The following is a 15,000-nucleotide window of genomic DNA, read 5'->3' on the forward strand; positions in this document are numbered from 1 at the left end:
TGTAAGTACATTTATAATTTTCTCAGTTCAAAAGAAATTCTGTATTAATTAGTACTGTGTAGGAAATAAGTAGATAGTCATTGAAAAAGCTCATTTAAATAGCTTCTTATGAATTTTGATACTAATGTTGTTGAGATATCAGTAGTGTCTACCCTTTGCCAAAGAGTTCAAAGTATGTACAGCTGTAGGAGGAAGAGACCTTCATTATTATTACCTTTTTATTTCTTTATTTATTTTAGTCTCCCATACTTGTACAATGCAAATGATTATAGTTACAGAATAAGCAATAAAATATAAATATTATAATATATTGAGCAGTGACAAGGAAGCCTAAAGAAGCTGACACTTACATGTATGGGAGTTGGCTTCCCTGGACTAAAATTTAATGACGAAGTGTATGGCTTTAAATACATGGCAAGCAGGCATTGTGCGTTCTAAAACTTTAGAAAGAAATTGTCTTTCACTGAGATAGTTTTTCAGATTTTTTTAAAAAAATTAGAAGGAGAGCTAACTATTGTGACTGGTAGAGAATTCCAGACTTTAGGTCCCTGATAAGGGATACCAAATTTTTTAGTATCAGTTCTGCAGAAATGTGATCTATACTGAAAGGCAGTTCGAGTATTGTATTGATGAAATTGACCACCAGTTGTGAAAAAGCATTGAAAGGTAACTGGTAAAAGATTGTTGTGATACGAATACATGAAAATGGCAATGGAAAAAGAATTAATACTGAAGATATCAAGAGCCTAAGTTGACAAAATAAAGGAGTGGTATTAGCAAGATAGTCAGCTTTTGCTATCAGCCGCACTACATGCTTCTGCAAAATGGAAATGTAATTTAGGTTAGAGCAGTAGGTGGATGACCAGACCACATTGCAATATTTAGGTGAAATAAGGATAGACGTGGGAAATAATACAAGGACAGCAACCCAGAATAGTTGAAAGTCAGGGAGGAGACCATACATTGAAGAAACTATGTTCATACAAAATGAACATAAATGTGGCATTTAAAGGTGCTGTGTCACGAAATTTAGCCGATTTCACTGACTGGGAACTTGCAACCAAATGAAGTAGCATGTAAAAATAACTACGTCAGCCATTGGCACCTCAACTGCCCTAGAATGCCCCCAGTTGATGAGTAAATCGTCTGGCGTTAGACAGAGTAAAATCTGTCTCACTCCCAGGTGCCAGTGGGTTGATGGAGGGAACATAATTTTTGACTGCGTAGCCCATTGACACCGCAATTGCCCTGGGATATCCCCAGTTGACAGTAAAATCATCTGGCGTTAGACAGAGTAAAATCTGTCAAGTCTCGCTCCCAGCTGTCAGTGGGTTAATCCATTGACACCTAGGAGTGAGACTTAATATATTTTACTAATTTCTAACTCCAGACTATTTTAGTCGTGAGTTGTAGGCAATTCAGGAGTAAATGGGTTGAAACTGGATTGTAATAATATTGTAATAATATTGATGGTTTTTGAAAACTGTTCAGTCTAACAGTTTTTACCGTGCATTTCACAAGACTTTTGACAGGCGATTTGCGAAGTTCGTTGTGAATTTCATAAATTTGCTTCGAACTTTGGAATTTCATTACATAACTGTCAATCAAATGGCGAACTTGGGAACTTCACTCCGGACTTCGTGGGAATGAACACTTGACTCTCATCACAAACAAAAAATGCATTGTCCACGCAAGCTGTTAAATACTGGAAAAGTATATTTTCATTTTCAAGAGTCAGTGATTCCTGTGGAATAATGCTGAATTTCTTGAAAGAATATAGACCAAGATCTTGCGTTACGCTGCGGCTGCATGCACCCAACGGGACATTTTCAGGCAAACATTGGAACGTTATTCTTTACCAGTTTGTTTTGGATTTCACTGCTGTAAATGCTGGGTTGGTAGTTTTACAACACTCCATATAATTATTCACATCATTCAGCACGCGCTGACCCAGTGATATTTCTTCATTTGTTGTCTTCGATATTCCTTCTTGGAACGAAATATCAACAATTTTGGCAATACTTTGTTTGGGAAGTCTCAGTTCATGTCCTATTTGAGGTGGTCCTTTCCATTCTAACCAGCTTTCAATAATTTTCTGCTGAACAAAACTTGGAATTGCCTTTCCTTGTACGGTGAAGGGATTCATTTCAAAACGACAACCGAGAGCAATGGTGAAATTACTTTACCACATTCCCACGAAGTTCGGCGTGAAATTCCCAAGTTCGTTTCAAAGTTTGCCATTTGATTGACAGTTACGTATTGAAATTCCCAAGTTCAAAGCGAACTTATGAAATTTACAACGAACTTTGCAAATCACCTGTCAAAAGTTTTCTGAAATGCACTGTAATAAAGTTCATTTCTGTTGTTTTTAACTTAAATTATGTATGCTGGACAAACACTTTTGGTCACAAAGCTTTGATTTGTCTTCTGGCTAAGGTATGTAGCGAGTAGGGGCAAGAAAAAAATTACACAAAATGAATTGCACCGCTGTGACACAGCTTCTTTGAAAATATACTCACTGAAAGGAGGTATCTCATTGGCTTTTATTTTCTGGAGGCAAATCTAGGTGGTCAGAGATTTGAGCACTGACCATTGGTATTTACAGCTGTAAGTGTTGCCCTCTAACTGCAGGGAAACATTTTTTAAGACTGAGGTTTAGTGTCCTGTTAAGGTTAAGTAAGCAGTTTATTATTTTTATGAGCATAGCACCTAATTAAATAGTGTTATAACACTAGGAAATTCATGCCCCGCTCTTTCGGAATAGTGTGTGGGATTTTTAACTTCCCAAAGAGTTTATGAACAATGGTTGTGCATGACCTCCCACACTGTAGTCAGATGCTTATCCAACTGAGCTAATGAGTGTGCGGTTCTCTCTGTCTAAACAATAATATTTTTTAATTGATTTTCGGTTAACTGCTGGACTTCACAAGGTGAAGTAACTTTATAACTTTTGTTGAAAACAAACATAAAGCAAGTTCTTCCCTCAATTCAGTAGTAATCCCTAGAAACCTGTTGTGGTCTCAAACTTTTGGGTGATTTTAAAAGTTTGATCACATAAGATAGAATGCTTGAAATTGATTTGAATCCTGCATTATTATAGTTTTCCTTTTTCAGGGCAGTTGTTGAGTAAAGTGCCACATTTTGGTTATTACTCTGTGAGTTTTCGCTCGTTTCTTTCTCAGCATGTATAATTAAATTATATCTGGTTTGTTTAAGAATTTTAAATGCCACAAGTGAAGCAAAGGCGACAGTACAAGCTGTTCATTTTGTCTCTTGTTTACATCGTTTGTGCTCTAATTTTAGCTGATTGTGATGATCCTGGGACCCCTCGTCATGGGCAACGAAAAGTCTCAAGCAGTGGCATTGGCTTTCCTGTGGGAGCTGTCATTTCCTTTCATTGCGATAAAACCTACCAACTCAATGGCACAAAGAAGATTGAATGTAATTCCCACAATCGCTGGAGTGGAAAAGTTCCGAAGTGCCTTTCACAGAGTAAGTCACACACCCTCTGGACCAACTTGTAGCGTCAGTGTGCTTTTAACCCATTGACTGTCCCCCACAGATTGAGTAAAAAAGTCTCTAGATAATGGTGATCTTTGCAGCTGGAGTACCAGGAGCACATTTTCATTCTGAGCAATGTGCACTGGAGAAACCACTTTCTCTTTTGTTCCCAGTACTAGTATCTGTCCAGGGGCCTCTTTGTCGAAAGTCCCGACAACTTTTCGGGCCTGAAAAGCCATTTGTGAACCTACGACCGATTGTTCAGGAATGCCGATCTTTTAACATGTTTTGAAGATAACAAAAAGTAAACTGACTGTGAAGTTTGACGACTTAAATCCTCTCTGTTCTTGAGATACAGAGGGAATCGTGACACTGAAAATAGCCTGTAAAGTTTCCAGACTTTCAAGAAACGGGCCCCAGGAAAGATTTTGAACCATGCATTTTTAGATTAAAAAAATAACATGGAGTCCTTACTTTGTATAAAGGCATCATAATAATGGTATTATAAATGCATTTGGCCCCTTTCTCAATGATCCACTTCTAGCTGGAAAGATTGCCAGAGGAGGCATTTATCAAAGGTTTTAAAAGCAAGGTTAGGACTAAAAATAACAAACAGAAAAATAAATTTTGTCCAAGAGTAACAAATTACCCAACTTTGTTAAAGGAATGGACGGAGACTTTTTAGGTCTAATGTCTTTGTTTTGTGTTATTAATGTGATTTATAAAGTGATGTATGGACAGTGAATATTTGTAATGATTGTAGAATATTTTCTTTATTTGAACCTTCCTGTAATATTTGCATAAATTATTTCAGTGATTGCACAGCTGTAAGTTGTACTTTAAAATCTTCTGCATGTAATTTAAGGACACTATGTAAATAATGTAATTCAGTGTGTAAGTCATTTGGTACTACACCTGTGACAGGAGAACTGGAGCAAAATATTTATTGGGACAAGTATTGTAAATGTTACATGTTAAATTTAAGTTTAGGTTAATAATATTTTTACTGGTAATTTAACTTAGGTTGATTTTCGCAACCTGGTCAAATTTTTTCAACCTAGGCTATTATGAACTGACTAAGAAGAAGGTTTTCCCTTTCTTCGGCGTTGTAATAATAAAAAAAATGGGACCTGGTTTTTTAATGAAAATAATGAAAAAAGAGAGATTGATTAAATTACTCCTCCATCTTTCCCTTGCCTTACATTCTTCCATTCCTTCCCTTCGTCCTTACTATTTCTTACATATTACTACCAATGGACTGTGCCAGTTATCTTGAGCTACCACAACCTTCCATGCTGCTCCAAGGATTCGAAGCCTCGCACTATTGGGCGTCTGAGATTACGTCTCCTCTGAATTGAACAATAAGCCATTGAATCAGCAACTGAAATTAGCTGCATATTTTTTCTACCATTGAGTTTAAGCTATTTCCAGGCCTTCGTGACAACCACCATTTCGCACATGCATGCGTAAATGACATACATTAAATTTTGTAAACTGAGACTTAAGCTCCTCCGCAGTTATATGGCCGACAATAGAATTTTAATGGAGAAGTAAAAAGGGTGGCTAAATTTATCTCAAGAAGAGTGAAAATGGTCTGAGTCTCTAGTGCAACAAAAGCAAAAAATTAATATTTACGTCACTGTGTAAAATACACCTGGTCCAGGAACAAGGCATCATTTTTAGTCATAATGACAAAGCAATCTTCTTTCTTATGTGCAAATAGATCTAATTGATTTTCGTAAAATAACCTGTAACTGTTCTGAGGAGCATACAGTGACTGGTTCTCTTCATGTTGAAAATTGCTACTCAAAGTATTCATGGCTATTTTCTCTTAGAATAAGGAAACATCAGACCTTGGTAGAACACTAGAACGTCTATTCTGTATCGTGTGATTCACAAAGGAAAATTATTTCTGATGGGAAAACCCCTAGGTTGCGAATCTTTTCCATTGGGGAATTACCTAAGAGTGTAAAAGTAATATGCAGTTAGCAGATGGTGCTCTTTTGCCTCACAATGAACTAATGTCGAAAATGTTGGGTTTTTTACTTTTTTTAAATATAACTTTTAGCCTTGTAAATACCAGTAGTTCATTTTAAACCCATTGACCCCTAGGGGTTCCCTATTGACGAGTAAAATCGTCTGGCGTTAGACAGAGTAAAATACTAAGTCAGGCCGGTTTTGGCCGGTTTGGACGTCAAAGGGTTAAACTTTATCAAATTTTATTGGCATTAATATTATTATTGTACATGGAACTAAATTCTTTTATTTTGGGTTTTTGTTCAGAATGTGGTCAACTTTTGAGTGATAACTGGCATAAAACTTTTGCAAAGAACTGTGACCCATAGGTCATAAGTAACAGTCAGGAAAAAGGAAAAACTGACTTGGCTTTTTCGTTCTATTATTTACCGTTTGGTGTTAGATTTATGGCTGCAGTTCTTTGCAGAAGTAGGCTGCCTTTAATTGCTTGAAATTTTGCTGCAATTTGATAAACCTCAGAAACACTATAAAAGGGGGCTCATAAACCTTATCTTTATATATAATTAATTAATTAATTAATTAATATAATTTATAATAAATAATAATAATAATAATAATAATTATTATTATTATTATTATTATTTATAATTAATTGTATAATTTTATAATATATTTATATAGTTTATATAATTAATGTACAACAATGGGCAATTTGATAAACCTCAGAAACATGATAAAAGGGGGCTCATAAACCTTAACAATCTTTTGGCTTGAAATGTTTCCACAAAGGGTCAATCAATCAACAAGGACTTTACCATGTCAAAAGTAGCTAGCCTAGCAGAAATATTCCTTTGCTTATTGGGAACACTTAATAATATAATAATCATATGATGGACCTACTAACAATGTGAGCTTTGTTAAATCAGAGATCCTGCGGTAATAAAACTTAAAACCTAAAAACCAAGACAGAAAAAGTTTCTTTCTGTGGAATTATGTTTTTGTTTAATTAATGTCATCTTCAGTGGGAAAATCTGTGGTTCTTTTTGTAGTTACAGAATGCTCACTGCCTCTGCCAACATTTTCTCATGCCCATATAACATCAAATCCAGTGAAAATCACCCTGGGACAATCTGTCAAGTATGCTTGTGATCGTGGTTACATTGCTGATGGCCAGTCAACTAGTATTCTCTGTGACAAGGACCCTTCTTCACAAGGTGTAAAATGGACAGGAAACTTTACCTGCAGAAGTAAGTAAACATTAAGTACACTGCAATTCCACTGTTATGCCATTTTACCATATTTGGTCGAGAACGTGCGAAATGTTGATCTGCATTGTGTTGTACTTGTGGCAGCAATTAGTGGGACATTTAATTTTAAAAAAAGTACTGCGATAAAGCCCCTGTTATCATTTGGATTTCATTTATTTTTAGAAATAAATAATTGGCAGGTTGCTGTGTCAAGAAGATAAATTAATGACTCTCCTTTTCTGAAAAACTTACATGTAATCCCAAAGCCCATAGCTACAGGAGAGCATTATTTTCTTAACCATTTCATAACTTTTAGGTTTCAGTTGTTTGTTAAATTTTTTTATGTCTTGCTGACTCTTTACATAATTTAGCTTTAGGGCCACAATATGGATGAATAAACAGACTATTTATTTGAAATTTAATTAGCAACATATTGATGTGTTTGTCTTCGTCAGAAAAAACCTGTGGTCCTCCTCCAAGCACACCCCATGGAAATTACACCTTCCGTGTTTATGATGTTACCGGTGGGTATGCAAACTACTCTTGTCATCCTGGGTATGCATTTCTTGGTAAACAGCATACTGGTCCCATTCGAATCAGGTGTTATGAACAAGATGGTGACTGGGAAGAGGCACCTACTTGTGGTTAGTCATACTTTCATTAACCTTTCATGCTTGAAACAGCCCACATTGGCAAGTAAACTTGTCTGGCATTAGACAGAGTGAGATCTACAAGTCATTCTTTGGAAGGAAACGGTTAACCATTTCACTCCCGTGGGGTTCTTCCCCATTGATGAGTAAAATCGTCTGGCGTTAGACAGAGTAAAATCTATAAGTGGCACTCTTGGGAGTGAAAGAGTTAAAGGGAGACCTTTGTAAGGTGACAACAACAACAATAACTTTATTTGTACCAACAGTAAAACAATAAATTTCAAAATATTACAAAAATAGAAAGAAGTACAGGCTGCCCCAAATAACCATAGGGGCTAAAGAAATAGGACAGCCACACTCTGGTGATTAAGCTAATATAAATTAGGTCATACACGCACACACGCACCAAAGCAAACAACACATAAAGGACTGAGGAAAACAAAATGTCAAAAACAACGGAAGGCCAGAAGAATTATGATGTTAAGATAATGAGAATTTTCAATAGTTTTCAATAAGAATTAGCTTTAGGTTTTCCTTGAAATGTTTGAGAAGAAGAAGCTTTAGGTCATCACTTATATCATTCCAGACTTTAGCACCCTGAAAACGTATATTAAAAGATTCCATAATTGGTTCTGGCTTTCGGAATTGCATAAGTCATTTTGCTAGATAATCTAGTATTATAACTATGTACATTCCTAACAGGATTTAAGTAACGGTCAAATACAGGAGGTAGGAGTTTATTATGAAACTTATACATAAATACTGCTAGTTGAAGGGCAATAATATCAAAAAGCTTAACAACTCTTAGATCTTTAAATAAAGGACTTGAATATTCGTTAAAACTAGTAAAAGTAATTATTCTTAAGGCTTTCTTCTGTAATATGAATTTATAAAGGTTGTAAAGTTGTCCGATAAGTACCGCCCCAAGCAATTATGCAGTAATTTAAGAAAGGTTCAACTAGAGCATAGTATAGGCTCTACAGTGACTTTTTATACTACAGTTTTCAGAAGGAAAAAATCAAGATTTTGAAATCTGTGAAATTAAAGCAACATAATGTCTCTTAAATGCAAATCAGGGGAAAAGACTAAATGTAGTGACCGATCTACTGGAGAGGGAACTGGGAACTAGACATTTCAAAGGCCTGTTTCTCAAAATGTAGCTACCGGTATATGACCCCACCTTAGATTTCAGGATTTCCTTTAACGAGAGAAAAGTATCATATATGTATAGATGTAACTAGCTCAGGGCTCGAAATTGCGACCAATACGGTCGCATTTGCGACTAAAATATCTGGAGAAGTCGCAAATTTGCGACTTGTTGTCACCTTCGTTCTTCCGAAACAAAAGGGTTAGCAGTTGCCACTTTGCTGCTACTTTTGCTAAAATAAATAAATATCTAAATAAATGACAAAATTATTTTGTTTCTCGCTGTGAATTTTCACTGAAGGTAGCGTAATTGTATAGTAATTTAGCTGCGATGTTACGTGCACAGCTCCATTCCTTCGATCATTCACCATTTTCAGCAGTTTCTTTACACACAAGTAGTGCGGGCTCATATTTTTTTGCTAAACCGCTGACAACACAATGCAGCGCGGTGATTTTGCGACTAGAATTTGCGAAATTGCGACTAAATTTTCGTATCTTATCGCAAAATGCGACTGGATTTTTTAGTTAATTTCGAGCCCTGTTAGTTACATCTGTTAAACAGGATTTTTCCCAAATGGCAAAAAGGTTGATTTTCATCTATTTTGATATTAACCGAAAAACTGTTTGACATGTATTTTTTTAAAATTGTTGATGGTTTCAGCTTCATATTGTTTACTAATTTCCAAATTTTAACCCTGGTTGTACAGCTAGTTTTTTAGAAAAAGGCCTTTCTAGTCCCCCTCCAGAAGCTCGGTCACTGTATTTTGCATTCTCCCCAGATTTGCATTTATTTATTTGGTAAAATTACATTTTAAATCAATTGCAGTGACTGACACTTCAGAAGAGACATCCTATTACTTTAATTTCACAGAATGCTTTCAAAATCTTGATCTTTTTTGTCGGAAAACTGTAGTAAACCACGGTACATGGACATATGCACATGTACATGTAGATGTTGTAAACCTTTTCAGACCTAAACTGGCTCCCATTGATGAGTAAAATCGTCTGACATTAGACAGAGTAAGATCTGCAAGTCATTCTTTGGAAGGAAAGGGGGGAGATTTTAAGTAGACTCAGATGTTGTTGACCTTTTGACCCCTGAAGTGGCACCCGTTAACGAGTTCAATTGTCTGGCATGAGACAAAGTGTTTAGAAGGCTGCCAAGTTCTCTAGTTTCATTAAATGCCTAGTGCGCAGTACAAAATTATTGACTAAAATTATTTTCCTTCCAATCAATATAAGCTACAGCTAATTATTGATTTTGAGATGCAAAATTTCCTCCAAGTACAAGTCACGCAAATTTTGCAACAGAAATTTTCCTCCATATACTGTATATCTGTATTTAGTAAATACTAAAACAGTGGATAACGTTGAAGATGCGTGCTGATTGGCTACTCAAAGGTTAGGGTTGGGGTTAGGCTTTGCTATTCACCTCCGAGCAATAATATTGGTGTGGAATTTGCGCCTGAAAATGTTGTAATCTTTGCAGGAATAAATGAGTTAAAATCGTGTTTTTGTGCTGTACGTATTATCTCACTGTTTTAGTATAATACTAAAACAACTATTCGCCTCAGTGTGGGTGGCTAGTGCTGGATAGTTACCTCCCTGCTTGGTGGCTCGGTAAATATCCGCCACTAGCCACCTCCGCTTCGGTGAATAGTCGTTAAATATAGTAGGCTCACCCAGAAAAGGGTCTTTAAACACATCAGACTCGAGACTTACTGCACATTCAGGATTCTGTGGTGATACATAGCAATAATAATGATAACAATCACCATATGAATTAATAAAAAGAAGATGTCATTGACTACCTAACTTTTTTTTCAATTGAGCATGCATCCTGTAATGTGCTTTGCTGAACATAATAATATTACTTATAAAACTCATTAATAATTCATGATGGGAAAACAAAAGAAATATCTGTATTTCTGATACAGCTTTCTCTTCATTTACATAAATGTTTCTTACAATTTTCACGGTTTAAATGTCTTGAATCACCAAAATACCTAGTGTACATTAACACTTAAATGCTGACATTTCATAGGCACAATACAATATTCGTGCCCGTATTGTATCGGGTATAAAATGTCTCACCTTCGGCTCGACGTTGTATATCCGATACAATACGGTCGCTCATATTGTATTTAGTACATAATCATCGATACACTCAGACTTGTTTTCTTCATGCAGTGAAGACATGCAATTCCACAGAGCTCCGTCTTGAAAATGGTCAGAAGCATAGTAGTCAGGAAGGACAAATTTACGTGCAAGGTGTGGTGGTAACTTTTTCCTGTCGTAATTTGTACAGTCTGAAAGAAGGGTCCACACAGCGCCGCTGTTTGGAAAATGGCCATTGGGACGGACACCAGCCGGTTTGTGGTAAGTGCTTACCTTTTTTCTAAGGAGTAAGGGCTAGGATCAATAATATTATTTATTAACCCTTTCATTCCCAAGATCAAAACGTTCATTCTCCTAACTTGTACCATAGATTTCTTTGTTGTGTAGTCATGAGAATTTGGTTTTATAATTTATATCAATATCACACCTATTAAGTCGATAGCAATCTTCATTCTCGATACCTGTTTGACTGACATTTCATTGAAATTGTGAGGAGAATTTACGTACTGACCACTCTTTTGGAGTCAAAGGGTAAATAATGCTTTTTGTATGGCTTATCTAGTATTAGAGCTCAGATGCTGGAAGGCGCTATCTGCCTTTGTCAGTGCCACTGTTGGATAAGACTTTTTGATCTGTGCAATCCTTCATATCAATAATACTCAGCCTTATCCATTACACATATGAAATGAAATGTTAATGCAACCCATTGGGAACTCGGAAAATCCGAGCCCCAGATGGGATTCAAACCCACGACCCTCTGTGATCTAGTTGGATGCTCAAACCACTGAGCTACTGGAGACTCTATGATGAGCAAGGGTGAAATGTGGGTATTTGACTCCAGCTGCATTACGCAGCTACAGAGTCAAATAACGACTAACAGCATATCTCATAACTGCATCGCGCAGTCACCTTAAAGCATATCTGAGATGCGTCCAACCAACCACCCAAGTGAGCAAGTGAGCTGTTTCATTCACTCACTTGGGTGGTTGCTTGGCTTGACTGCATCTCAGATATGTTTTAAGGTGACTGTGCGATGCAGTTATGACCTATGCTGTCAGTCGTTATTTTGACTCTGTACCAGCGTGATGCAGCTGGAGTCAAAGACCCACATTTCACCCTTGTAATTACTTTGCCTTGTAATTACCAAAGTAATTACATCGACCAATCACAGCTGGTGCAAACAGTGTAATGAACCAATCCAAATTCGTAGCAATTCCATGTAACTTGCGCAAAGCGCGGGAAAAAATCGCACTGATTTTGGTTTTCCTTCTGATGGGTTGATAAACTGGCGCGACATATTTAAACCAATCATCAAGCGTGGCGATTGCAATCGCGTAATTTCTTTCCACCGTCATTTGAAAACTGCTCTATTGTACTAACACCAAGAAAACACTATTGTTGTTCATTATTTATCATTTTTTCTTTCGTTTGTCCATGGTGTTTTGTCATGAAATGATTGATGTCAATATTATTGGACAAACGACAATTTTATTTTTTTACCCTCCTGTCCACGCAGCAACGTACCGTAACAATATATTTCAATCGTTTAACCCCTCTATTCACCTTTTACAGTACGGAGTAAATGTGAACACTTTGAAGAAGTTTTTCAGTATGGCACGGCCACATCGAACGCTTCCGATGTAAATTCAAGTGTACCTCTCTACACAATGATCACTTATCAGTGCCATGTTGGGTACATGTTAGTCGGTGACAGGACTCGACAGTGCCTTCCAAGCGGAGATTGGTCTACCAACAGTATTCCAACATGCAATAGTAAGTGTGTCTTGAGCAACTGTGGGGTGAAGAAAACATTCTTTGGTTCTTACTTGGTGTTTTTTTTTTTTTTTTTTCTGGTTTGTACACACAGTGATTGACAAAAATAAGCACATACTCCTCTCCACCAATCAAAAAGCCTTAGCGGGTTGTACTTGCATGGCCTGATGTTCAACTTACTAGTGTGTTGTGCATTGCAAGCTTAGGGGCTATGTCACAAAATTTAGCCAAATTCAGCAACTCGGAAATCAAATCAATCGAAAAATAAAGATAACTTCTTAAAACATTGAACGAAGGTTTAGTAAAATAGCAAACACAAAAGGAGGCATCTCGTAACGTATAACGTGATTGGCTCGATACCATAACCCAAAAACAAAAGACTAAACAATTGAAACATTGACTTAGACTTAAACAATAGAAGCTGTTTACAATGCCAAACAATAGCAGGGTAAGTGTCTGTCACCGTCCGAAATACATCTTGTTGTTTTTAGAACCTTTTGATTGAAATGTCACCTTTTTATTGACTTTCAAAGACGGGAAAAGTAATCATAGTCTGATCCATAACCGAGCAATGAAGGAGAATGGGTTCGATACCGAGTTGACGTCACAAATTAATTAAAATTAATTTGTGACGTCAACCTCGGTATCGAACCCATTCCCCTTCATTGCTCGGTTATTAATCACGGTATGACCACTTTTCCCGTTTTGCAAAGCCAATGAAAGAGCGAAATTTCAATCTAAATGTTCTAAAAACAACACAATGTATTTGGGATGATTTCTGAGAATAAATATAGTGGAAAAGTGTGTTGAGGTGATAAGCACTTTTAAGAGAGCTGCTACGTTACTGCTTTGTTTTCGGCTTGGGTAACGAGCCAATCAAATTATACGAAACAAGATCTGCTGTACTGCATGGATGGGTAAAATTGAAGCAGATTAAAATGAATTGCAATTGGGTCTTTGAAACGTTTCACCTTAACAGCTTTTCAAAGTCTATCTCTGTTGTTTGTAACTTGAATTATGTACATGTGTGCTCGACAGACTCTTTTTGTTACGAAGCTTTGATTTGTGTGGTGTAAAAGTAATTTCTGGGGTAACGTTAAGTTCGTTGTTATGGTCTCTCTTCTCTGCCTCCTTTGTCTCAACTACAAAGGAGGCAGAGAAGAGAGACCCTGACAACGACGTTAGAGTAATTGGCAAAACTGTACACAAATGAACTGCACTGTATGGTTAGATTTTCAAGTCTTCTCGGATAAGGACCACAAACCGTAGGCCCTGTCTCACAACCTTTCCTGTTAATCATCACTGGGATGTTAAAGAACCCACACACTGTTCGTGAAGCGTAGGGGGAGACTCCCCGGTGTTGGTGGTCTGTCTCTCAGAGAATTGTAAACCGCCATGAAACTGATAAGATATGTGCAGGATAGAAAGTCATTACCATTATCAGCCCCGAATAACAAATATATGAAAAATACATATTTGTGAATCATGAAATAAGAATATTTGTCATATGGCCTGTACGGCTCCGCGCGCGCTTTCATTGTAAAACTATTGTGAAAATCCCCGTATGATGGCCGCACGCTGCGCTTGGTCCGTACACCATAACCTCGGGCCAAATATTTTCCCGTCTGGCCCTCCCACTCAGTCAATAAGTACAAAGAAATCTTATTTACGAACGCGAGTGCACATCGTGATTTATGGGAAATGCACGAGCAAGTTCATACTTTTATTATCCAACTGTTTTAGTTATTATATAGAAAACGCACGAAGCGAGTACAAATTTTTGTACAGTACTCGTTTGTATTTTAGTGCACAACTCGTAAAAATACTCCGCGATACTACACACCAAAAGATCGAAAAATAGATATATATTTATTTATTTATTGTTTACATGTACTCAACGAAATTACTTCATTGCTGTTTCATAGAAACCTCCGTATTACACTCTATCACCTATGTATTCGTCATTGACCAATCAGAAACGAGATAGAGCGGTTTTCAATTGAGTGTCGAAAGTAATTAGCGAATTGCTTTGGTTTATAATTACTTCACTCAGTGATTGGTTCAAAGTTCTCGCGCCACGTTTTCAACCAATCAGAAGTGAAACCAAAACCAATTGTGGCTCGCGCGTGCACATTTTCCCGCGCTTTGTGTCGGCTACGTGTAATTACTTCGAGTTTTGATTGGTTTACTGGATTGTCTCCCGTCCTTTTTGATTGGCCAAAGTAATTACTTTGGTTTTGGTTTTACGACACTCATTTGAAAACCGCTCTATTCTGTTAAGTACATAAGGAGAGTATTTAAACACTGACACTACTTTTTCACATTTTTGTTTATATTTGGAAGAATCAAAGCTGACTTGCGATCCTCCCCCGCCAGTAGATGCGACAACGGGACGTTACTTTCCCTTCAGTGGGACTTACCAGCTGAATGCTAAAGTTCATTATGAGTGTTATGGTAGCCTTGTCCTTTGGGGTCCTGAACACATAACTTGTACCACACCGGACGACGGAATTACTGCAATTTGGCTTCCCCCTGAAGGTACACCTGAATGTATCTCAAAAGCCGTGCGTGACGAGAGGTGCAGACGG

At 37.0% G+C, this 15,000-nt stretch overlaps 1 protein-coding gene across 1 annotated transcript in view; it reads left to right on the forward strand.

Moving 5' to 3' along the window:
- The window catches only part of LOC137980297 (complement factor H-related protein 4-like), a 27,560-nt gene that overhangs the window by 1,960 nt on the left and 10,600 nt on the right, over window positions 1-15,000 (forward strand). Inside the window, exons 2-7 of the mRNA XM_068827694.1 lie at window positions 3,304-3,492; window positions 6,528-6,725; window positions 7,181-7,369; window positions 10,712-10,900; window positions 12,212-12,412; window positions 14,756-15,000. The exon at window positions 14,756-15,000 is cut by the window's right edge and continues 37 nt beyond it. Of these exons, the coding sequence (XP_068683795.1) occupies window positions 3,304-3,492; window positions 6,528-6,725; window positions 7,181-7,369; window positions 10,712-10,900; window positions 12,212-12,412; window positions 14,756-15,000 (1,211 nt within the window). The remainder of the gene's footprint in view (window positions 1-3,303; window positions 3,493-6,527; window positions 6,726-7,180; window positions 7,370-10,711; window positions 10,901-12,211; window positions 12,413-14,755) is intronic.

The sequence above is a fragment of the Montipora foliosa genome, chromosome 12 (assembly GCF_036669935.1).
Source record: "Montipora foliosa isolate CH-2021 chromosome 12, ASM3666993v2, whole genome shotgun sequence".
In the NCBI taxonomy this organism is placed as follows: domain Eukaryota; kingdom Metazoa; phylum Cnidaria; class Anthozoa; order Scleractinia; family Acroporidae; genus Montipora; species Montipora foliosa.